The sequence below is a fragment of the Myotis daubentonii genome, chromosome 1 (genome assembly GCF_963259705.1).
Source record: "Myotis daubentonii chromosome 1, mMyoDau2.1, whole genome shotgun sequence".
NCBI lineage: Eukaryota > Metazoa > Chordata > Mammalia > Chiroptera > Vespertilionidae > Myotis > Myotis daubentonii.
The window spans coordinates 318,477-340,265 of NC_081840.1; the positions used below are offsets into that span (position 1 = coordinate 318,477).

The window sequence follows — 21,789 nt, forward strand, 5'->3', positions numbered from 1 at the left end:
AGGGGCCCAAGCTGGACCTGAAGGGCGCCAAAGGGGAGGTGACCGTCCCCGACATGGAGGTTTCGCTGCCCAGTGTGGAGGTGGACATTCAGGCCCCGGGCGCCAAGCTGGAGGGAGACATCGCTCTGGGGGACACAGAGGTGGCCACCAAAGACAGCAAGTTCAAGATGCCCAAGTTCAAGATGCCTTCCTTCGGGATGTCTGGGCCAGGCAAGTCCATGGAGGCCTCAGTGGACATGTCCCTGCCAAAGGCTGAGGCAGACGTGTCCCTGCCCTCCATCCAGACTGACGTCAAGGCCAGTGACCTCAGTATCGAGCTGCCCTCTGCCGACGTGGACGTGAAGACAGGAGAGCTGGGAGTGAAGCTCCCGGAGGGCCACCTGCCCGAGGGAGAGCTCCAGGAACCCGCCTCCGGAGTTGCACTCAAAGGGCACCTGCCCAAGGTGCACATGCCCAGCGTGAAGATGCCCAAAGTAGACTTCAAGGGCCCCCAGGTGGACATCAAGGGGCCCAAAGTGGACCTGAAGGGCGCCAAAGGGGAGGTGACCGTCCCCGAGGGAGAAGTGAAGCTGGGAGAACTGAAGGGCAAAGCAGAAGGGGCCACGTTCAAGGGCCACATGCCCAAGGTGCACATGCCCAGCGTGAAGATGCCCAAAGTAGACGTCAAGGCCCCCCAGGTGGACATCAAGGGGCCCAAGCTGGACCTGAAGGGCGCCAAAGGGGAGGTGACCGTCCCCGACATGGAGGTTTCGCTGCCCAGTGTGGAGGTGGACATTCAGGCCCCGGGCGCCAAGCTGGAGGGAGACATCGCTCTGGGGGACACAGAGGTGGCCACCAAAGACAGCAAGTTCAAGATGCCCAAGTTCAAGATGCCTTCCTTCGGGATGTCTGGGCCAGGCAAGTCCATGGAGGCCTCAGTGGTCGTGTCCCTGCCAAAGGCTGAGGCAGACGTGTCCCTGCCCTCCATCCAGACTGACGTCAAGGCCAGTGACCTCAGTATCGAGCTGCCGTCTGCCGACGTGGACATCAAGACAGGAGAGCTGGGAGTGAAACTCCCTGAGGGCCACCTGCCTGAGGGAGAGCTCGAGGGACCCTCCTCCGGAATGGGGTTCAAAGGGCACCTGCCCAAGGTGCACATGCCCAGCATGAAGATGCCCAAAGTAGACTTCAAGGGCCCCCAGGTGGACATCAAGGGGCCCAAACTGGACCTGAAGGGCGCCAAAGGGGAGGTGTCGGCCCCTGACATGGAAGTGTCGCTGCCCAGTGTGGAGATCGACGTCCAGGCTCCGGGCGCCAACCTGGAGGGCGACATTGTCCTGGGTTCCAAGGAGGTGGCAGCCCACGACAGCAAGTTCAAGATGCCCAAGTTCAAGATGCCTTCCTTCGGGACGTCTGGGGCCAGCAAATCCATGGAGGCCTCAGTGGACGTGTCCCTGCCCTCCATCCAGACTGACATCAAGACCAGTGACATCAGTATCGAGCTGCCCTCTGCCGACGTGGACGTGAAGACAGGAGAGCTGGGAGTGAAGCTCCCGGAGGGCCACCTGCCTGCGGTAGAGCTCCATGGATCGGCCTCCACAGTTGGCAGCAAATGGCATATGCCCAAGGTGCACATGCCCAGCATGAAGATACCCAAAGTAGACTTCAAGGGCCCCCAGGTGGATATCCAGGGGCCGCAACTCGACCTGAAAGGCTCCAAAGGGGAGGTGACTGTCCCTGACTTGGAGGTGTCTGTGCCCAGTGTGGAAGTTGAAATCCAGGCTGATGGCTCCAAGCTGGAGGGAGACATTGTCCTGGGGGATAAGGCAGTGGCTACCAAAGACAGCAAGTTCAAGATGCCCAAGTTCAAGATGCCTTCCTTCGGTGCCTCTCCACCAAGCAGGGATTGGGGAACATCAGTGGACGTGTCCATGTCCAACACCACGGGGACGGCCACTCTGCCGTCCATGGTAGGTGAGATTCACGGCCCAGAAGGCAGCATCCACCTGCCATCTGCTCATCTCGAGCTCCCTGGGGGAGAGGTGGAGGTCCCCCTGCAGGAAGGAGAGGTGACGCTGGGGGAGCTGAAGGGCAAAGTAGAAGGGGCCAGGATCAAAGGCCACCTGCCCAAGATGCAGATGCCCAGCATTAAGGTGCCCAAGGTGGACATCAAGGGGCCAAAACTGGACCTTAAATGCGCCAAAGGGGAGGTGACCCCTCCTGACACAGAGGTGTCTCCATCCCGTGTGGAGGTGGCTGTCCAGGAGCCACACGCCAGGGTGGTGGGTGCCATTGGCCCGGAGGACAAGGAGGTGGCCACCCGAGAGAGCAAGTTCAAGATGCCCAAGGTCAGCATGCCGTTCTTCCGACCATCATCCAGTAAGACGTACTCGGTGTCTTCGCACGCCCGCGGAGGCGCCCCCGTTGCAGAAGTGACTTCCTGTCCTGACATAGTGCGTACAGCTGTTGACTCAGCTGATCATTCTGTTTCCACGGGAGACGCGGGTTGGGAGGACGCCACACGTACGAAGTGCCAGGTGCCTCTCCCCAGAGCCAGCGTCTCTCCAGAGGTGCCTAGGGAAATCCTCTCTGAGTCCAAGGGGGGTGCGCCCCAGTTCAGCGCCCCCCGTGCTGCCGACCTCCCATCCTGGGAGCCCGTTCCTTCGTCCCAACCTGACAGCCGCCCTGGCCCTGCGGACCCCCCGGTTCACACGTCTTATGGCCGCGTGACTTTTCCTAAATTCCATCGACCGAAGTTCCGGTTTTCAGTCGCAGTGGCAGCCGAGGCCGAGGGAGAGCCCCGCGCCCTGGAGGGTGCCCCCTCCCCTCGCAGCCCCACACAGGTCCTGGACTCTGAGGAAGCCACAGTGTGCCTGGGCTCAGCCACTCCGCTGCCACCTGCAGGCGTCTCCATGTCCAGGGGCACGGAGGAGCCCGCGGGCAGTGCTGGGACATCCGCCATGGCTGCAGGGGGGGTGCCCGTGGGGGAGGTGGCAGCCGGAGCCGAGCGGGCCAGCTCGCAGGACAGCTGGTTCAGGATGCCCTCGCTCCGCCTGCCCAGCTTCTGGCGCTCCTCGAAGGAGCAGGGGGGGGCGGGGGCACCGAGGGAAGGGGAGGCCCCCGCTGCAGCCAAGAGTCCAGGGGTCTGTGCTCCTGGGTCAGAGGCGGAGGCAGCCGTGGCCCCATCGCCCCCAGAGGCAGAGGCGGAGGCAGAGGCAGAGGTGGATGCGGTGGAAGCTCTCAGGGGAGGTTTGCACAGCCCAGCCCCAGGCTCGGAGCTGCACCTGCCTCCTGCCAGCATGTCCCCCGATGAGCCTCCCACTTCCCAGGCCCGGGTGGGTCCCGGCGAAGGCCCCCTTTCCCTTCAGATGCCTGGAGGGAGACATTCAGAAACCCAAGCTCCTGCCAGGGGGGCAGGGAGCGCTGAGCACCCGTCTACCCCACCGGAAGGCCCTCTCAGACTGAAGGCTTCGAGGACAGACGTGCCAGCCCAAATCTCCATCGTGGGTCGGGTCTGGGAGGACTCTGTGCTCACTGTCAAGTTCCCCAAGTTAAAGGTGCCCAGGTTCACCTTCCCCGCCCCCAGCTGCGAGGCCGACATCTTCATCCCCCCGGCTGTGCGAGAGGTGTGGTGCCCGGACAGCAGCCTGGATCTGGCCCTGAGCAAGGAGCACCCTGGGGTGTGGGGCGTGAGCCTCCTGCAGGCCGGCGCTGTGGGCCCCGGGCAGCAGCCCGTGGCCTTGGACCTCCCCGCGGAGGCCAGCCCCATTTCCAAGGTCAGAGTCCACATTCAAGGTGCCCGGGTGGAAAGCCGGGAGGTCACCATACACAGCAGGGTCCTGGCAGAGCCTGCTGACTGGCCGGGACCCCAGGCTGGCTCCACTCAGATCGTCCGGGAGTCAGAGATCCCAGCCTCCGAGGTCCAGACGCCTTCCTATGGGTTCTCCTTGCTCAAGGGGAAGGTCCCCGAGTGCCCCTTGCGGGCCCAGGTGCAGGTGGTCACTCAGGGCAGCCAAGCCGCTTCCCAAGGTGACCGTGGGGCCCTGGGAGCTGACCGGGGGCCTGGAGCCCTGCAGCCCGACACAGAGACGTTTGAAATCATCTTCTCTGGCACTGACGAGGGACCGCAGACGGCCACGTCGGAAGGGAGCTCAGGCCTCCAGCCTGCAGACAGCGGTTTCGACGACGAGGAGCCCGCGGAAATCCTCGAATTGCCCCCCGAAGACGGCCGAGAGGGAGACGGGGCTGCTAGGGAGAAGCCGGAGAGCAAACGGTCCTCCGGGCGGTTCCGGTTTTGGCTTCCGAGCATCGGGTTCTCCTCCGCGGCGGCCGAGGACACCAGCACCGCAGCCACAGAAGAGGAACCCACACCGGCTCCGGTCCAAACGCAGCCCGAGGCCCGCCCGGCGGCCGAGCTGCCCAAGAAGCCGGAGAAGGCGGGCTGGTTCCGATTCCCCAGATTAGGGTTCTCCTCGGCCCCCAGCAGGAAGAGCGAGGGCGCTGGGGACGAGCCGGGCCCGGCGGAGGCCAAGCCCCAGGAAGAGGCGCTCACGTTTTTCGATGCCCGAGAAAGCTTCTCCGCCGAGGACAAGGAGGGGGAGCCCGGGGAGCCCGCGGGGGCTGCAGGCGCCCGGCCGGCCCCCAGCGCCACGGCGGCGCCCAAGGCCGGAACGGAGGCAGCCAGGCCGGAGCCGAGCAGGAAGGCCGGTGCCCAGCCCGCGCCCGCGCCCCAGACCCAGTGAGGCCGCAGGCGCCACTTTCCAGGGGGCAGAGGCGCACGTGTCCACCGCGACAGGACTGAAGCCGCGCGCCATCGCGGACCGACTCTGCAAGCGAAGGGCCACGCGGGGCGGGGGCTCCCGAAGACGTGGCTGGAGGGCTCATCGGGTGGGGACCTGCGCTCACGCCCTGCCGGGCTCTGCTGGCTGCGCACGTGGCCGTGGCCTTGGCCGTGGTGCGCGGCTGTGGTGTGGTGTGGGCGTGGTCACGGTGTGCGCGTGGGCGGGGTCGCGGTGTGGGCGTGGCCTCCCCTGCTCTGCCCCCGGGCTCCTCCAGCTTCCTCCTTGCAGACAGAGTCCCCCATATCCCTGGGAACCCCGCTGCCCGCTCGCAGATACGTGTAACCAGCTCCCTCCGTTGTTGACCGCCCCCCGCAGCCTGGGGCGCTCCCTGGGACCCGCGCAGACCCCGGCAGGAAGGCGGTGCCAGGTGCTGGCTGTGGGTGCGAGCCAGCGGGGGTGCCCCCGCGCGCCCCAGCCCCTCGCTGTGCCCTGCCGACTCCACCCGCTGTTCCCCGCCAGGCAATAAAGGAGGTGATGCGCCCACGGTGCGACTGCGAGGGCTTTTGTTCTGGAAGCTCGTCCCAAGGTTCCCCCCCCCCCCCCCCACCAACACACACTGCTGGTCCCGGGGTTGTCCATGGATCCCTCTGGCCGCGCAGACCCTCCTGGGAGACCGAGAGGTGGTGGCCTGGGGCTACATGTCCCACCGACAGGCACAGCAGACAGTGCAGAGGGGCCTAGGCCTGGAGGGGCAGCAGGGTCCCAGGCCGCGACAGGGAGGGGGACCATCTCGGAAGCTTGCCTGCCCTAGCGCCCTCCCCCCGCGCAGCAAGCCCACGCTGTGTGTGTGGGTGGGGGGGGCGGGGTAGGGGTTCCCACAATGGCCCCGGCTCCGGGCTCCCGGGCCTGCTGTGTTCGGAGGAGCCTGGCCCCCATGCCCGGCCCGGGCGTTGGAGGGGATGCTGCTGCCCTGGCTGTGGGTGCGGGGGCAGGAGCTGGGCTCTATGCCCCCAGGGGACTGCTGCTCCTGAGACTGCCCCCCCCCCCAGGCCCTGGGACGGCAGGAGGCAGCGTCCACAGGGACATGAGGTCAGGTCCGGAGGAGGCCAGGTCCCTGCCGGTGGTGGGTGGGAAGGGTCATCCAGGTTCGGGGACTGGGACCCCCTGGAGGGGAGCTGACAGCAGGCCCCTGAGCGCCTCCTGAGGGGGGGGGGGCATGAAGGAGAGCTCGGTGGGTCTTCCTCCTGCAGGCAAGCGAGGCTGCACCCGCAGGCTCCGGCCCCCGCCCCCGCCCCCGCCCGGCCAGGGCAGGCCTCTGGGAACACGGGTGGGGCTGCCTGGCTCAGGGATTCACCCCCCCACCCTGGCCGGACCCCGGGATCAAGGCCTGCGATGCTGACCAGCGTGGCCGCCTCCCGCGTGCGTGTTATATGCACCGTGTGAGAAACCACCACAGCTCGCGGGGTGGACATCACACGTTACCGTCTCCCAGTGTCTGGCGGGGAGGCCAGCCCACGCCCCTCCGCAGGTCCAGGGGGCTGGGACCCAGGTGGCCGGGGGGCTGGACGGCGAAGAAGCTGCTTCCGAACTGGCAAGCGGCTGGCAGCTTCAGGTCCTCGCCCGCCGGCACACAGGCCTGGTTCCTGCCGGCAGTGTTCACTGCCCCTGGGCAAGGGGGGGCCCTCCTGGCTGCCCCCCTCAGTCCCGCCCCCTGTGTGCACTGTATTGGTTACAAGGAAGGACAGGCTCCCCTTGGGGCTCCGCAGGACGGGGTTCCAGCAGGTGGCACCCCCAGAAGGGGCCACATTAGGGAGCCCCCTTCCCCCCCCCACCCCCCGCATCTCTCAATCCTCATCCATCTGGGCTCTGGGGAGGGGCTCTGCCATCCAGGCGGCCACTGAGGTGGGGCCCCCAGACCAGAGGGCAAGGCCTGGGCTGGCTGAGGCCCCCGGGATGGGGTGGACAGGCCTGGGCAGCAGGTGGGGTGGGGTGGTGTCCACTCCCGTCCCCGCTCGGTCAGTGCAGCTCACACATCGACCAGCCCCAGCCGCCCGCTGCCCTGCAGGCTGAGGGGGTCCCGGCACCCCCGCAGGTCCGTGCCCGTGGTGGGCGTCAGGTGGGCTCTGGGAGCACCTCCTCACAGGCAGGATGCTGGTATCCGAGGCGTCCCACCCGACCCCCAGCTCCCCAGGGGCAGCGCGGACTTGGGGGGCAGGAAGGGCCAACCCCGCGTGTGGGGGAGCGGGACCCCGGTGTCTCCTCGCTTCGCTTCCTCAGCGTCCCCTGCCCCTGGGCCCCTGAGCCAGCCCCAGGCGCCACCCAGCCTCGGTGACCGGGACCTCCTCCGGGGACTGGGGCTCCTCACAGGGTCGGGATTTGGATTCGGCCACGGGCTAGACCCACACAGACCAGGAGACGCACATACTGCGAAGGCCCCACTTCTGGGCCAGGATTGCAGTTCTGTGGGAATTAAGAGGCATCCTAGAGGGCTCCCTGGAGGAGGTGGGGGTTAGGGGGCCTGTATTTGGACAACAGGAGAACAAACAGTTCACAACACTGGGCATTGGGCAGTCTCGACCCTGACCAGGGCTTGTGGGAAAGGAGCTGCTTGGAGTCCAGATGGGGGGACAGACCAGGAGGCCTGGGGGGGGGGGGGGCAGTGTCCACCAGAAGCTGTGCTGGCCGGGAGCCAGGCAGGGCTGGGTCTCAGCCCTGCCACACGCAGTCCTGGCCCTGGGCCTGTCCGTCCAGGCCGACGGCGTAGCGGGAGCTCCAATCTCGCTCGAACAGCTGCCGCAGCTGCTCCTGCACCGAGCTCAGCCGGGGCCGGGGCCCGGAGGCCCGCTGGCTGACCACCAGGCCCACGCCCGACGTGCTGCTGAAGTAATCTTCCGACCAGTTGGAGGTGCCTGGAGGGGCGTGCAGGAGAGATGCTGGCGCCTGGCCTGGCGTAGGCCCCTCCGGCCTGGCCCAGTCCCGTGGGGACGGGGATCACGGGGCTGGTTTCGTGTCCTCGGAGCTGCACGGAGACCCTCTGGTCTGAGAGCCACGCCCCCCCGTCCCCCTCCGCGGGTCTGTGGCCTCTGTGTGTCCCCCCACACACAGGGACCCTCACAGACAAGGGTCTGCGGGCCCAGGCCTGGCCCTGCCCACAGACCTGCCCCGGGCTCACCTATGTAGGCCGCCTTCTCCGTGACCATGAACTTGCTGTGGCTCATTCTGCTGAACGGGATGTTGGAGTGATTCCCCACGGGCATGATGAAGACTTTCTTTGGGGACAGAGAGGGAGCGTGTGGAGGAGGGGAGGAGGGGGAGGGAGAGGAGGGGGAGGGAGAGGAGGGAGAAGGGAGGAGGGGGAGGGGGAGGAGGGGGGAGGAGGAGGGGGAGGGGGGAGGGGAAGGGAGGAGGGGAGGGGAGGAGGGGGAGGGGGAAGGGAGGAGGGAGAGGGAGAGGAGGGGGAAGGGAGGAGGGGGAGGTGGAGGAGGGGGAAGGGAGGAGGGGGAGGGGGAGGGGAGGGGGAGGGGGAGCCTGTCCGCTGGGGACTGGGTACTCACCACGTCCACGGACACGTTGGCCGCGGGGTTGCTGAAGGCCTGCAGGGACCGCAGGTAGGGGAACATGCTGGGGTCCGTGTGCAGCGAGCAGCTGACCAGCAGGCGCACCTGCACGTGCCTGCCGAAGGCTGCCTCCCGCAGCGCGTTGTCCAGCACCGGCCAGTACCTGGGGGCGCGGAAGGTCAAGGCCCTGGCCGGAGGGGGGCGTGCCAGGAGCTGCTGTGGGCACAGCGGGTCTCCCCTCCGGGGCCACGGGCTCCCACCCACCTGGGCGGGCGGCTGAAGCGTGTGGTGGGAAAGTAGTCCATCACCGAGACGTGGAGGAACCGCCGGGCCGCCCCCATCACCGCCAGCAGCGCGTCCAGGTCCCGCGTGCGGCCACAGGGGCAGAGCGCAGGCGGCGAGGCCTGTTGGGGGGCAGGGGGGAGAGGTCCCTGAGGGCGCTGCCCGCTGCTCGGAACCACTCGGCTCCTGGACCTGGGAGCCCTCCCTGCAGCCACCCTCCAGGATTTGGGGTCCAGGAGGAAGACGGGGCGCTGCCTAGAGAGACGGGAGGGGCTGAGGGGCCCTGTCCAGGCCAGGCTTCCCATCTGCCCAGGGCGACCCCTTGTCCAGGGTCACGTCCCCGCCCTGACGCCAGGTCTCTGCTCTGGACCAGCCCGGGGGCTGAGGGCATCTGCTGGGGGCATGGCCGGCCGCGGGGCTTCCTTCCGACCCACAGAGCGACAGGACGGCGGGATGAGCTGGCCCCGCAACCTCCCCCCTCCCCTGTTTGGAGTCCCCCCAGACACCTCTCAGGCTGCCTGTCTCCTGTGGGTGCTGATAGCTGCCTCCCCTGGCACTGCCTGAGCCTGCCCTCCCCCAGACACAGCCCACCGGCGCCCCCACTCCCCCCCAGGACCCCGCAGGCGTGTGGGACCGCGGAGCAGGCCAGGGCGGGGCCGTCCCTGTGGGTCCGGGCGGCGCTCTTACCGAGAAGTAGGCTGTGGTGGGCACCCCATCGAAGCGGGCCCGCAGGGGCTGGAAGTGGTTGATGTGGGACGAGAAGTTGTGAGGCCAGTGCTTGGGGAGCACAGCCCGGGGCGCCCCCAGCACCCAGTAGGTCTGGAAGGTCTTCTCCAGGTCCCGGGCCAGGCGGCTGCAATTGTGCACCACCACCCCCAGCTCCTTCACCTGCGGGGCAGGGCGAGCGGCTGTGGGAGGAGGCCCGAGGGCAGGGGTGCGGCCCCCACCAGCAGCCCCCCCTCCCCGCATCGCCAGGAGGAATCCCTAACGGACAGGGTGCTGGGAGCGTGGAGTGGGGTGCCCGGCGGGTCCCTGTGTGCCTTGAACGTTGCTTCCAAGGATTGAGGCCACACAGGTTTCCTTCCGAAACGCCGGAAACGCGTAAGGCGGGAAGGAGGAGAGCCCGCTCCCCCTCAGGGTCAAGGCCAAGCACGGTGACCGTCCAGCCGCGTTTGACGGCGTTAATGCGTCCATTTTCCTACAAGGGACCAGGCTGTGCCGTCTGTGTGTTTGCCTGGATGGAGGCACCAGTTAAGTGAGGTTCCACAGCCCTGCCGGCAGGGCCCTGTGGTTGGAGCGTCGCCCTGCGCACCAAAGGGCCATGGGTTCGCTTCCTGCCCCCGGTTGGGCTCTCTCTCTCTCTCTCTCTCTCTCTCCCTCCCTCCCCCCTCCCTTCCACTCTCTCTGAAAAGCAATGAAAACATATCCTCGGTGAGGATTAACAACAAACCCCACTCAAGAAAGAGGTTGTGCAGTGAGAGCTGGGGGCCGCGTGGCGTCTGTAACTTCAGGGTCAGCCTCAGGGGGTCCACGGGGGTGAGGTTATGGGCGTGGCCGCTCACCCACTTCCCTCCGGTGATGGTGACGGTGACGAGCCGAGGGGACACCGGGCAGAGCCCCCGGAGGGCGGGGAGGGCCACCCCGGGACTCACCTGCGTCAGGGACCGCCAGTCCATGTTGGCGCTGCCCATGTAGACGTGCCGCCCGTCCACGATCCAGAACTTGGAGTGCAGGACGCCGCCGGTGAGGCGCCCCATGGGCACGGAGCGCACCTGGGCGCCTGGCCAAGCCGGGGCAGCGGGTCAGCCTCCGTCTGCCAGCTGGCTCCACGCTTTCCCTCCCAACAGTCCCGCTCGGCCGACGCCCCTGTCGCCCCCTTTTACCGGGGGGAAACTGAGGCATTGGCTGTCCCGGGACCTGCGCAGGGCAGCCTGGCTCCTGAGCCTCCTTGTACCAATTCTGCCGCCCGCAGAGCCCGCCCCCCCCCCCCATCAGAGCGGCTGGGTTCTGCGGGACCCGGGACCCGGGCCACCCGTGCTGCGCCCGCGGCGATGACCCTCTGGCTCTGTCACAGCCGGGTCCCAGGAAACTCTGCGCTCCCACTTCCTGGTGCCTGGGAAGCTCTGGGTGTCTTCCCGCCGGCCCCCGGCCACCGCAGCTCCGGTCCTGTCTCTGTCCATGGCCCAGCCAGTCAGCTCGGCCCCTCCCCGCCCTGGGCGGAAGGTGCGGGCAGGCCCCTACCTCGGTCTGCCAGGACCTTCAGGTCGGAGGAGTTCCTGGCCAGCGTGGGGTGGCTGGTGGCCACAGCCAGGGACACGTTCCTGCCCAGCACCTGCAGCAGCTTCTGCAAAAGGGCCTCTCCCTGCGGCGGGCGGGGAGCAGTCACCCGCTGGCCCTCTGCTGTCCCAGAGGGAGGACCCAGGCCTTCCCCGGGGCCTCCCTGACCCCCCACAGCAGTCACACTGCTGGGCCCCGGCTCGCTGTGGGGGGGGGAAGGGGGGGCGCACCAGCTGGGAAGAGGAGTCGTTGACCCCGATGTCCTGGCCTGTGAGCGACCAGTAGTAGGAGGCTATGTGGACGCTCTCCTGCGCGGCGTCCAGCAGCTGCAGCCAGGCCTGCGCCAGGGGCTGGGCGGATGGGCTGCCAGCTGCGAAGGGCAGGTCCTGGGGGTGGCTCTCCACGAGCACCAGCCTGGGGGGGGCGGGGGGGCCATGAGCTCAGGAGCCCCCAGCCGCCTCCCATCTCTGCCTCATCCCTGCCCGCCAAGCCTAGTGGCTGCCCCCTACAGGGCTCAAGGCAGAGCCAGGCCAAGGGTGCAGGGAGGGGCTGAGCCAGCAAGCCTGCAGGGGTGGTGACACCCAGGAGCCTGCCAGGGAGGCGGCCAGGGCTGGCCCACGGGGAAGGGCTGGCCCACAGGGAAGGGCTGGTCCACGGGGAAGGGTCCACGGGGAAGGGCTGGTCCACGGGGAAGGGTCCACGGGGAAGGGTCCACGGGGAAGGGCTGGCCCATGGGGAAGGGCCCGCCCACGGGGAAGGGCCCGCCCACGGGGAAGGGTCCACGGGGAAGGGCTGGCCCACGGGGCAGACACCACTCCCAGGCGGGGCCTCGAGGTGCCACACAGCCCAGGTGGGACCTGCCTGGTCAGAGCCCTGGTGGCCCCTGTGTTTGCTGCAAAGAGCACCCAGGCCACGCGTTCCCGCCCACTCCAGCCCGTCCAGCTGGCCTTCCCCACCCCTGCCCCTGCTCCTGCCCCACCGCCACCCCCTGGGGACCCAGGAGGAGCTGGGAGCCCGGGAGGCGGGATGGCCCGGGGCTGAGACCGGCCCCCACGGCTCACTCACCGGCAGGAGTTTCGCCACAGCCACTGGGCCTCCCCTCCCAGGGGCTCCCAGGCTGGGCTGGAGCCACAACCTGGGGACCCGGCCGGCCCTTCCTGGGGGTGTCGCTGGCCCCAGGGGGTCAGCCAGGGCGCCTCCCACAGGAGGCAGAGGAGAGCGGCCCCGAGCCCCAGCACAGCCAGCGCTCCCAGCACCTGCAAGCGGAGAAGGCGTCACTGAGGGCCCCCAGGCCAGGGCCTGCAGCTGGGGGATCGGGAGGGAGGGGAGCCAGGTGCTGAGGGGGCCCAACCCCAGTGTTGGAGGGATCAGGCGGCCACATGGTCACTGGCGGTCCTTCCAGGCCCCCCAGGGGGTGGGGCAGGTGCCCCGCTGCTCTCGGGTTGGGGTGCCTGAGGCTCCCCAGGGCTGGCTCTGTCCTCACCCTTGTGCCCACAGCCTATGAGGCGGGTGGACCCCCTCCCTAAGCCCCATCCTTCCACGCCCGCCTCTCTGCCCCGGGCAGCGTGGCTGTGGGTGCCTGCCTGGCCCCTGGCTCTCTCTGTGTCCCAGCCCCTGCAGGGCAGCCTGGGCCACCCCATCCTGGCCACATACCCGGCTGCTGGGCACTGGGGATCCCCACCATGGGGACGCTGCAGACACCTGCTCACCCCCGAGCCTCCCACTCCTGCCTGGGGCCCCTGGGTGTGAGGCTGCGCTCCTGCCCACCCGGGCAGTCTGCCTGCAGGGCGGGCCCAGCACTGGAGGAGCCCTGGCCTTCCACTGGGGCACGTGCATGTGTGCGTGTGCGTGTGCGTGTGTGTGTGTGTGTGTGTGTGTGTCCCGCTCTGTGTGTGTATGTGTGTGTGATCTGTTGTGTGTGTGTGTGTGATCCGCTCTCTGTGTGTAAGTGTGTGTGATCTGTTGTGTGTGTGTGTGTGTGTGATTGCTCTGTGTATAACTGGCTGTGTGTGTGTGTGTGTGTGTGTGACCGGCTGTGTGTGTGTGTGACTAGCTCTGTGTGTGTGTGTGTGTGTGTGATCCGCTCTGTGTGTGTAAGTGTGTGTGATCTGTTGTGTGTGTGATTGCTCTGTGTATAACTGGCTGTGTGTGTGTGTGTGTGTGTAATTGCTCTGTGTGTGTGTGTGTGTGTGTGACCGGCTGTGTGTGTGTGTGACTAGCTCTGTGTGTGTGTGTGTGTGATCCGCTCTGTGTGTGTAAGTGTGTGTGATCTGTTGTGTGTGTGATTGCTCTGTGTATAACTGGCTGTGTGTGTGTGTGTGTGTGTGTAATTGCTCTGTGTATAACTGGCTGTGTGTGTGTGTGTGTAATTGCTCTGTGTATAACTGGCTGTGTGTGTGTGTGTGTAATTGCTCTGTGTATAACTGGCTGTGTGTGTGTGTGTGTGTGTGATTGCTCTGTGTATAACTGGCTGTGTGTGTGTGTGTGTGTGTGATTGCTCTGTGTATAACTGGCTGTGTGTGTGTGTGTGTGTAATTGCTCTGTGTATAACTGGCTGTGTGTGTGTGTGTGTGTGATTGCTCTGTGTATAACTGGCTGTGTGTGTGTGTGTGTGTGTAATTGCTCTGTGTATAACTGGCTGTGTGTGTGTGTGTGTAATTGCTCTGTGTATAACTGGCTGTGTGTGTGTGTGTGTGTGTGTGTGATTGCTCTGTGTATAACTGGCTGTGTGTGTGTGTGTGTGTGTGTGTGTGTGTGTGATTGCTCTGTGTATAACTGGCTGTGTGTGTGTGTGTGTGATTGCTCTGTGTATAACTGGCTGTGTGTGTGTGTGTGTGATTGCTCTGTGTATAACTGGCTGTGTGTGTGTGTGTGTGTGTGTGATTGCTCTGTGTATAACTGGCTGTGTGTGTGTGTGTGTGTGATTGCTCTGTGTATAACTGGCTGTGTGTGTGTGTGTGTGATTGCTCTGTGTATAACTGGCTGTGTGTGTGTGTGTGTGTGTGTGTGATTGCTCTGTGTATAACTGGCTGTGTGTGTGTGTGTGTGTGATTGCTCTGTGTATAACTGGCTGTGTGTGTGTGTGTGTGATTGCTCTGTGTATAACTGGCTGTGTGTGTGTGTGTGTGTGATTGCTCTGTGTATAACTGGCTGTGTGTGTGTGTGTGTGTGATTGCTCTGTGTATAACTGGCTGTGTGTGTGTGTGTGTGTGTGATTGCTCTGTGTATAACTGGCTGTGTGTGTGTGTGTGTGTGATTGCTCTGTGTATAACTGGCTGTGTGTGTGTGTGTGTGTGTGTGATTGCTCTGTGTATAACTGGCTGTGTGTGTGTGTGTGTGTAATTGCTCTGTGTATAACTGGCTGTGTGTGTGTGTGTGTGTGATTGCTCTGTGTATAACTGGCTGTGTGTGTGTGTGTGTGATTGCTCTGTGTATAACTGGCTGTGTGTGTGTGTGTGTGATTGCTCTGTGTATAACTGGCTGTGTGTGTGTGTGTGTGATTGCTCTGTGTATAACTGGCTGTGTGTGTGTGTGTGTGTGATTGCTCTGTGTATAACTGGCTGTGTGTGTGTGTGTGTGATTGCTCTGTGTATAACTGGCTGTGTGTGTGTGTGTGTGTGTGTGATTGCTCTGTGTATAACTGGCTGTGTGTGTGTGTGTGTGTGTGTGATTGCTCTGTGTATAACTGGCTGTGTGTGTGTGTGTGTGTGATTGCTCTGTGTATAACTGGCTGTGTGTGTGTGTGTGTGTGTGTGTGATTGCTCTGTGTATAACTGGCTGTGTGTGTGTGTGTGTGTGTGTGATTGCTCTGTGTATAACTGGCTGTGTGTGTGTGTGTGTGATTGCTCTGTGTATAACTGGCTGTGTGTGTGTGTGTGAGATTGCTCTGTGTATAACTGGCTGTGTGTGTGTGTGTGTGTGTGTGTGTGTGATTGCTCTGTGTATAACTGGCTGTGTGTGTGTGTGTGTGTGTGATTGCTCTGTGTATAACTGGCTGTGTGTGTGTGTGTGTGTGTGATTGCTCTGTGTATAACTGGCTGTGTGTGTGTGTGTGTGTGTGTGTGATTGCTCTGTGTATAACTGGCTGTGTGTGTGTGTGTGTGATTGCTCTGTGTATAACTGGCTGTGTGTGTGTGTGTGAGATTGCTCTGTGTATAACTGGCTGTGTGTGTGTGTGTGTGTGTGTGTGTGTGTGATTGCTCTGTGTATAACTGGCTGTGTGTGTGTGTGTGTGTGATTGCTCTGTGTATAACTGGCTGTGTGTGTGTGTGTGTGTGTGTGATTGCTCTGTGTATAACTGGCTGTGTGTGTGTGTGTGTGTGTGTGTGTGTGATTGCTCTGTGTATAACTGGCTGTGTGTGTGTGTGTGTGATTGCTCTGTGTATAACTGGCTGTGTGTGTGTGTGTGTGTGTGTGATTGCTCTGTGTATAACTGGCTGTGTGTGTGTGTGTGTGTGTGATTGCTCTGTGTATAACTGGCTGTGTGTGTGTGTGTGTGTGATTGCTCTGTGTATAACTGGCTGTGTGTGTGTGTGTGTGTGTAATTGCTCTGTGTATAACTGGCTGTGTGTGTGTGTGTGTGTGTGTAATTGCTCTGTGTATAACTGGCTGTGTGTGTGTGTGTGTGTGTGTGTGTGTGTGTGTGATTGCTCTGTGTATAACTGGCTGTGTGTGTGTGTGTGTGTGTGATTGCTCTGTGTATAACTGGCTGTGTGTGTGTGTGTGAGATTGCTCTGTGTATAACTGGCTGTGTGTGTGTGTGTGTGTGTGTGTGTGTGTGTGTGATTGCTCTGTGTATAACTGGCTGTGTGTGTGTGTGTGTGTGATTGCTCTGTGTATAACTGGCTGTGTGTGTGTGTGTGTGTGATTGCTCTGTGTATAACTGGCTGTGTGTGTGTGTGTGTGTGTGTGACCGGCTGTGTGTGTGTGTGACTAGCTCTGTGTGTGTGTGTGTGTGTGTGATCCGCTCTGTGTGTGTAAGTGTGTGTGATCTGTTGTGTGTGTGATTGCTCTGTGTATAACTGGCTGTGTGTGTGTGTGTGTGTGTAATTGCTCTGTGTGTGTGTGTGTGTGTGTGACCGGCTGTGTGTGTGTGTGACTAGCTCTGTGTGTGTGTGTGTGTGATCCGCTCTGTGTGTGTAAGTGTGTGTGATCTGTTGTGTGTGTGATTGCTCTGTGTATAACTGGCTGTGTGTGTGTGTGTGTGTGTGTAATTGCTCTGTGTATAACTGGCTGTGTGTGTGTGTGTGTAATTGCTCTGTGTATAACTGGCTGTGTGTGTGTGTGTGTAATTGCTCTGTGTATAACTGGCTGTGTGTGTGTGTGTGTGTGTGTGTGATTGCTCTGTGTATAACTGGCTGTGTGTGTGTGTGTGTGTGTGTGTGTGTGATTGCTCTGTGTATAACTGGCTGTGTGTGTGTGTGTGTGTAATTGCTCTGTGTATAACTGGCTGTGTGTGTGTGTGTGTGTGATTGCTCTGTGTATAACTGGCTGTGTGTGTGTGTGTGTGTGTAATTGCTCTGTGTATAACTGGCTGTGTGTGTGTGTGTGTAATTGCTCTGTGTATAACTGGCTGTGTGTGTGTGTGTGTGTGTGTGATTGCTCTGTGTATAACTGGCTGTGTGTGTGTGTGTGTGTGTGTGTGTGTGTGATTGCTCTGTGTATAACTGGCTGTGTGTGTGTGTGTGTGATTGCTCTGTGTATAACTGGCTGTGTGTGTGTGTGTGTGTGATTGCTCTGTGTATAACTGGCTGTGTGTGTGTGTGTGATTGCTCTGTGTATAACTGGCTGTGTGTGTGTGTGTGTGATTGCTCTGTGTATAACTGGCTGTGTGTGTGTGTGTGTGATTGCTCTGTGTATAACTGGCTGTGTGTGTGTGTGTGTGTGTGTGTGATTGCTCTGTGTATAACTGGCTGTGTGTGTGTGTGTGTGTGATTGCTCTGTGTATAACTGGCTGTGTGTGTGTGTGTGTGATTGCTCTGTGTATAACTGGCTGTGTGTGTGTGTGTGTGTGATTGCTCTGTGTATAACTGGCTGTGTGTGTGTGTGTGTGATTGCTCTGTGTATAACTGGCTGTGTGTGTGTGTGTGTGTGTGTGTGTGTGTGTGTGATTGCTCTGTGTATAACTGGCTGTGTGTGTGTGTGTGTGTGTGATTGCTCTGTGTATAACTGGCTGTGTGTGTGTGTGTGTGTAATTGCTCTGTGTATAACTGGCTGTGTGTGTGTGTGTGTGTGATTGCTCTGTGTATAACTGGCTGTGTGTGTGTGTGTGTGATTGCTCTGTGTATAACTGGCTGTGTGTGTGTGTGTGTGATTGCTCTGTGTATAACTGGCTGTGTGTGTGTGTGTGTGTGATTGCTCTGTGTATAACTGGCTGTGTGTGTGTGTGTGTGTGTGATTGCTCTGTGTATAACTGGCTGTGTGTGTGTGTGTGTGATTGCTCTGTGTATAACTGGCTGTTTGTGTGTGTGTGTGTGTGTGATTGCTCTGTGTATAACTGGCTGTGTGTGTGTGTGTGTGTGTGATTGCTCTGTGTATAACTGGCTGTGTGTGTGTGTGTGTGTGATTGCTCTGTGTATAACTGGCTGTGTGTGTGTGTGTGTGTGTGTGTGTGATTGCTCTGTGTATAACTGGCTGTGTGTGTGTGTGTGTGTGTGATTGCTCTGTGTATAACTGGCTGTGTGTGTGTGTGTGTGTGATTGCTCTGTGTATAACTGGCTGTGTGTGTGTGTGTGAGATTGCTCTGTGTATAACTGGCTGTGTGTGTGTGTGTGTGTGTGTGTGTGATTGCTCTGTGTATAACTGGCTGTGTGTGTGTGTGTGTGTGTGATTGCTCTGTGTATAACTGGCTGTGTGTGTGTGTGTGTGTGTGATTGCTCTGTGTATAACTGGCTGTGTGTGTGTGTGTGTGTGTGTGTGTGATTGCTCTGTGTATAACTGGCTGTGTGTGTGTGTGTGTGATTGCTCTGTGTATAACTGGCTGTGTGTGTGTGTGTGAGATTGCTCTGTGTATAACTGGCTGTGTGTGTGTGTGTGTGTGTGTGTGTGTGTGATTGCTCTGTGTATAACTGGCTGTGTGTGTGTGTGATTGCTCTGTGTATAACTGGCTGTGTGTGTGTGTGTGTGTGTGATTGCTCTGTGTATAACTGGCTGTGTGTGTGTGTGTGTGTGATTGCTCTGTGTATAACTGGCTGTGTGTGTGTGTGTGTGTGTGTGATTGCTCTGTGTATAACTGGCTGTGTGTGTGTGTGTGTGTGTGTGATTGCTCTGTGTATAACTGGCTGTGTGTGTGTGTGTGAGATTGCTCTGTGTATAACTGGCTGTGTGTGTGTGTGTGTGTGTGTGTGTGTGTGATTGCTCTGTGTATAACTGGCTGTGTGTGTGTGTGATTGCTCTGTGTATAACTGGCTGTGTGTGTGTGTGTGTGTGTGATTGCTCTGTGTATAACTGGCTGTGTGTGTGTGTGTGTGTGATTGCTCTGTGTATAACTGGCTGTGTGTGTGTGTGTGTGTGTGTGATTGCTCTGTGTATAACTGGCTGTGTGTGTGTGTGTGTGTGTGTGTGTGTGTGATTGCTCTGTGTATAACTGGCTGTGTGTGTGTGTGTGTGTGTGTGTGATTGCTCTGTGTATAACTGGCTGTGTGTGTGTGTGTGTGTGTGATTGCTCTGTGTATAACTGGCTGTGTGTGTGTGTGTGTGTAATTGCTCTGTGTATAACTGGCTGTGTGTGTGTGTGTGTGTAATTGCTCTGTGTATAACTGGCTGTGTGTGTGTGTGTGTGTGACCGGCTGTGTGTGTGTGACTAGCTCTGTGTGTGTGTGTGTGTGATCCGCTCTGTGTGTGTAAGTGTGTGTGATCTGTTGTGTGTGTGATTGCTCTGTGTATAACTGGCTGTGTGTGTGTGTGTGTGTGTGTGTGTGACCGGCTGTGTGTGTGTGTGATCCGCTCTGTGTGTGTAAGTGTGTGTGATCTGTTGTGTGTGTGATTGCTCTGTGTATAACTGGCTGTGTGTGTGTGTGTGTGTGACCGGCTGTGTGTGTGTGTGACTAGCTCTGTGTGTGTGTGTGTGTGATCCGCTCTGTGTGTGTAAGTGTGTGTGATCTGTTGTGTGTGTGATTGCTCTGTGTATAACTGGCTGTGTGTGTGTGTGTGTGTGTGTGTGTGTGTGTGTGTGTGACCGGCTGTGTGTGTGTGTGACTAGCTCTGTGTGTGTGTGTGTGTGTGATCCGCTCTGTGTGTGTAAGTGTGTGTGATCTGTTATGTGTGTGATTGCTCTGTGTATAACTGGCTGTGTGTGTGTGTGTGCGCGCGCGCACGTGCACGTCCCTCTCAGTGAGTGTCTGGGTGTCAGAATCTCGGTTCCTGTTTCAGCCACAGTCGCACTGAGTGAGAGTCCCTTCTGCCTGGGAGTGTAGCCTCCTCTCAGGCCTATAAATAGCTGCTTCCGGCCTGGCCTGGGCCCCCTCCGCCCCCACCCAGAGCTGCAGGCCCTGGTCCTGCCGGGGAGATGCCCCATGGAGAGGCAGAGAGGCCCAGTGGGGGCTGAGCTGGGACCCCACATGCTGTCAGGGGGCTGGGGGCTGAGTCGGGGGCCTCGAGGCGCTGTGGGGGCTGACAGGGGCTGTCCCTCTGCAGCATCTGGGAGCAGACGTGGCCTCAGAGTGGTCGCTTCCCCAGGGAGCCGAGGCCAGGCCAGCGGAGCCCCCGCTGGAGCCGGGCCCCTCCGCACAGCGGCCTCTGAGGCCGCCCTAAACAGGATGCCCCCGGGGTCAGTGAGCCCCCCTGGGGTCAGCGACGGGCTGTGTGTGATGACTGGGTCACCCTGGACCGCCAGACTGACACCTTCATGGGGGGCACAGCCTCCCTCCCTCCCAGACGTGGTGGGGAAAGGGCTCTGCTGCCTGGGGCCTGGGCTGCACAGCACCCAGCACCCGGCACCCGGCACCCAGCTCACAGCACCCGGCAGCCAGCTCCGCTCTGAGGCCTCTGAGGTCAACCCTGGCCTGAGCAAGGGGAGGGGCAGCCACGGGAGCTGCACCTGGGTCTGTCTGCCCGGGGCCAGAGCATTCAGGGTGGTGGGGACCCTGAAAACCAGAACGAGGGGGGGCTCTGCCAGGGTCCCCTGGGCTGGCGCCCTCCCTGCCGGGAAGGCCCTACGGAGGAGAGTCAGGCTGCCTCCCCCAGAGGGGAGCTCAGGGCCTTAGGGGTGCTCACTGCAACCCCCTCCCAGTGAGGATTTGGGGCCCAGCTTCAGGCCTTCACTAACTCTCAGGAGAGGTCATCGGTGTCGTCCGGGGCGGGGGGACGGGTGAAGGGGGCACAGGGGTGTCCTTGGGCAGGCTCCCTGAGCCCACACCACGTGGCCAAGGGGCCTCCCCCATAGCCTGCGGGCAGGGGCGGGTGAGCCCCGTCTGAACATGGGGCCACCAATCCCCAGAGCACGCCACCCCACCTCTCGGCCACTGGGAGCTACAGGAACGGGGGGAGGGGGAGAGCGGTGGGGGCTGGCCGCCAGGGTGCTAGGCGGGTGCAGACCTAGTCCCTCGCTGCAGCCCTGGGGACCCGGGGGCGTCCCTGGGTGGGGCCTGCTGCTGCGAGAGAATGACCCACTGGCTCCCCCCTGGGCAGCTGAGCCCTCAGCCCGTGTGGGCAGCCGTGGGCCCTGCAGGCACCAGAGGTCCTGGCTGAAGCTGCAGGGCTCCCGGCCTGCAGGGCGCGGGCGGCTGCGGGCCCAGATGGACACAGAGGCCGGCGGTCAGCTACGGGGACCCTGGCCCTGGTGGTTCCGGCAGAAGCTGGGAGGAACGGGTGGTCGCAGGCCCAGCGGCTGGCTCTGTGACCCTCTGGGCCGGGGCTGCTGGCAGCATGGGGCCAGGAGAGGACCACAGCCTGTGGCCCGGCCCCGTGGGCACTTACCTCTGGGGGTCCTGCCTTGGCACCCATCTTGGCTCCAGCTGCAGACTGCAGCCCTCAGCTCTCGGGGCGGCTCCCCGGCCGCCTCCGCCCCGCCCCTGCCGCCTCCCCACTTGCCTGCAGCTTCCTCTTCGGCTACTTCCTCTTAGTCCGGAGCATCTGGCTCGGCACCGGCAGCTGGAGCCGATGCGCCAGCTCGACGGGGAGGCCGAGAACTTTCACCTCCAGAGAGAGGTCACGCTCCGTCCACCTCCCAAGGTGGAGGCGCCCAGGCCCGCCTGCGGGTCAGGTGGACTTCGCGCCAGCCACAGCGACCCAAGGGACCAGCTCGAGCGAGATGGCTTTTCCCTCTGACTCTGGCCGAGCTCAGGGCTCGGGGCTAGACCCCGTGCTGGCTCCACGGCCTTGGGGGCAGGCCCCTCAGCTCTCACTCGTGCCTGAGGGTCGACCAGCAGCCTCATGGCCCCACCATGGCTGCCTGAGCTCAGCCGTCACCTCCGCGTCCCAGCAGAGCGTCCAGGACACCCCCAGGACTTCCTGGGGGTCCCACCGGGCACTTCTACTGGGGTTTCCTGATCTAGAACTTAGTCACATGACTGCATCTAGCTGCAAGGGAGGCTGGGAAATGGAGGCAGCCAGGACCTGGAGAGGGCACGTAGGGTGGCTCCTTGGCCGTCGGACAAGGCAGGCCTGCCCGGCCGGGTGGCTCAGGGGCTGAGCGTCAACCTAGGAACCAGGAGGTGACAGTTCAGTTCCCGGTCGGGCCACATGCCCGGGTTGTGGGCTCCATCCCAGGTGTGGGGCAGCCGATCGATATTCTGGCTCATCATTGATGTTTCTCTCTCTCTCTCCCTCTTCCTTCCTCTCTGACATCAATAAAAATATTTTAAAAATAAATAAAATAGAATAGAAACGGTGCCCACGTGAGGCCGATTGTGAAGGAGGCTGAGCGTGTCCCGTGTTCCGTGTTCCGTGTTCCGTGTTCCCGTGTTTGCCAGCCC

General features: G+C 61.9%; 2 protein-coding genes across 2 annotated transcripts in view; one reads left to right on the forward strand and one right to left on the reverse strand.

The window, feature by feature from the left end:
* AHNAK2 (AHNAK nucleoprotein 2) overlaps positions 1–5,303 on the forward strand; it is a 40,487-nt gene extending 35,184 nt beyond the window's left edge. Inside the window, exons 14-15 of the mRNA XM_059684775.1 lie at positions 39–380; positions 1,068–5,303. Coding sequence (XP_059540758.1) covers positions 39–380; positions 1,068–4,721 — 3,996 coding nt within the window. The 3' untranslated portion in view covers positions 4,722–5,303. The remainder of the gene's footprint in view (positions 1–38; positions 381–1,067) is intronic.
* A 1,960-nt stretch (positions 5,304–7,263) lies between these two features.
* Positions 7,264–20,868, reverse strand: PLD4 (phospholipase D family member 4). Its single transcript, XM_059684761.1, has 10 exons — positions 20,792–20,868; positions 11,942–12,132; positions 11,107–11,290; positions 10,841–10,961; positions 10,252–10,379; positions 9,287–9,487; positions 8,582–8,721; positions 8,315–8,480; positions 7,933–8,029; positions 7,264–7,669 (listed from the first exon to the last, which is right to left on the reverse strand). The coding sequence occupies exons 1-10, from the start codon at positions 20,816–20,818 to the stop codon at positions 7,467–7,469; spliced, it is 1,458 nt and encodes a 485-aa protein (XP_059540744.1). The 5' UTR covers positions 20,819–20,868; the 3' UTR covers positions 7,264–7,466.
* Between the last annotated feature and the right edge of the window lie 921 nt (positions 20,869–21,789).

Excerpts from the sequence above, each read along its gene's own strand:
- PLD4 (XM_059684761.1), bottom strand. The coding sequence starts at position 20,818 with ATGGGTGCCAAGGCAGGACCCCCAGAG. Across the intron at positions 11,291-11,941 it reads CTGTGGCGAAACTCCTGCCG|GCTGGTGCTCGTGGAGAGCC; the intron begins GTGAGTGAGCCG and ends CGCCCCCCCCAG. Across the intron at positions 10,380-10,840 it reads GAAGGTCCTGGCAGACCGAG|GCGCCCAGGTGCGCTCCGTG; the intron begins GTAGGGGCCTGC and ends CGGCTTGGCCAG.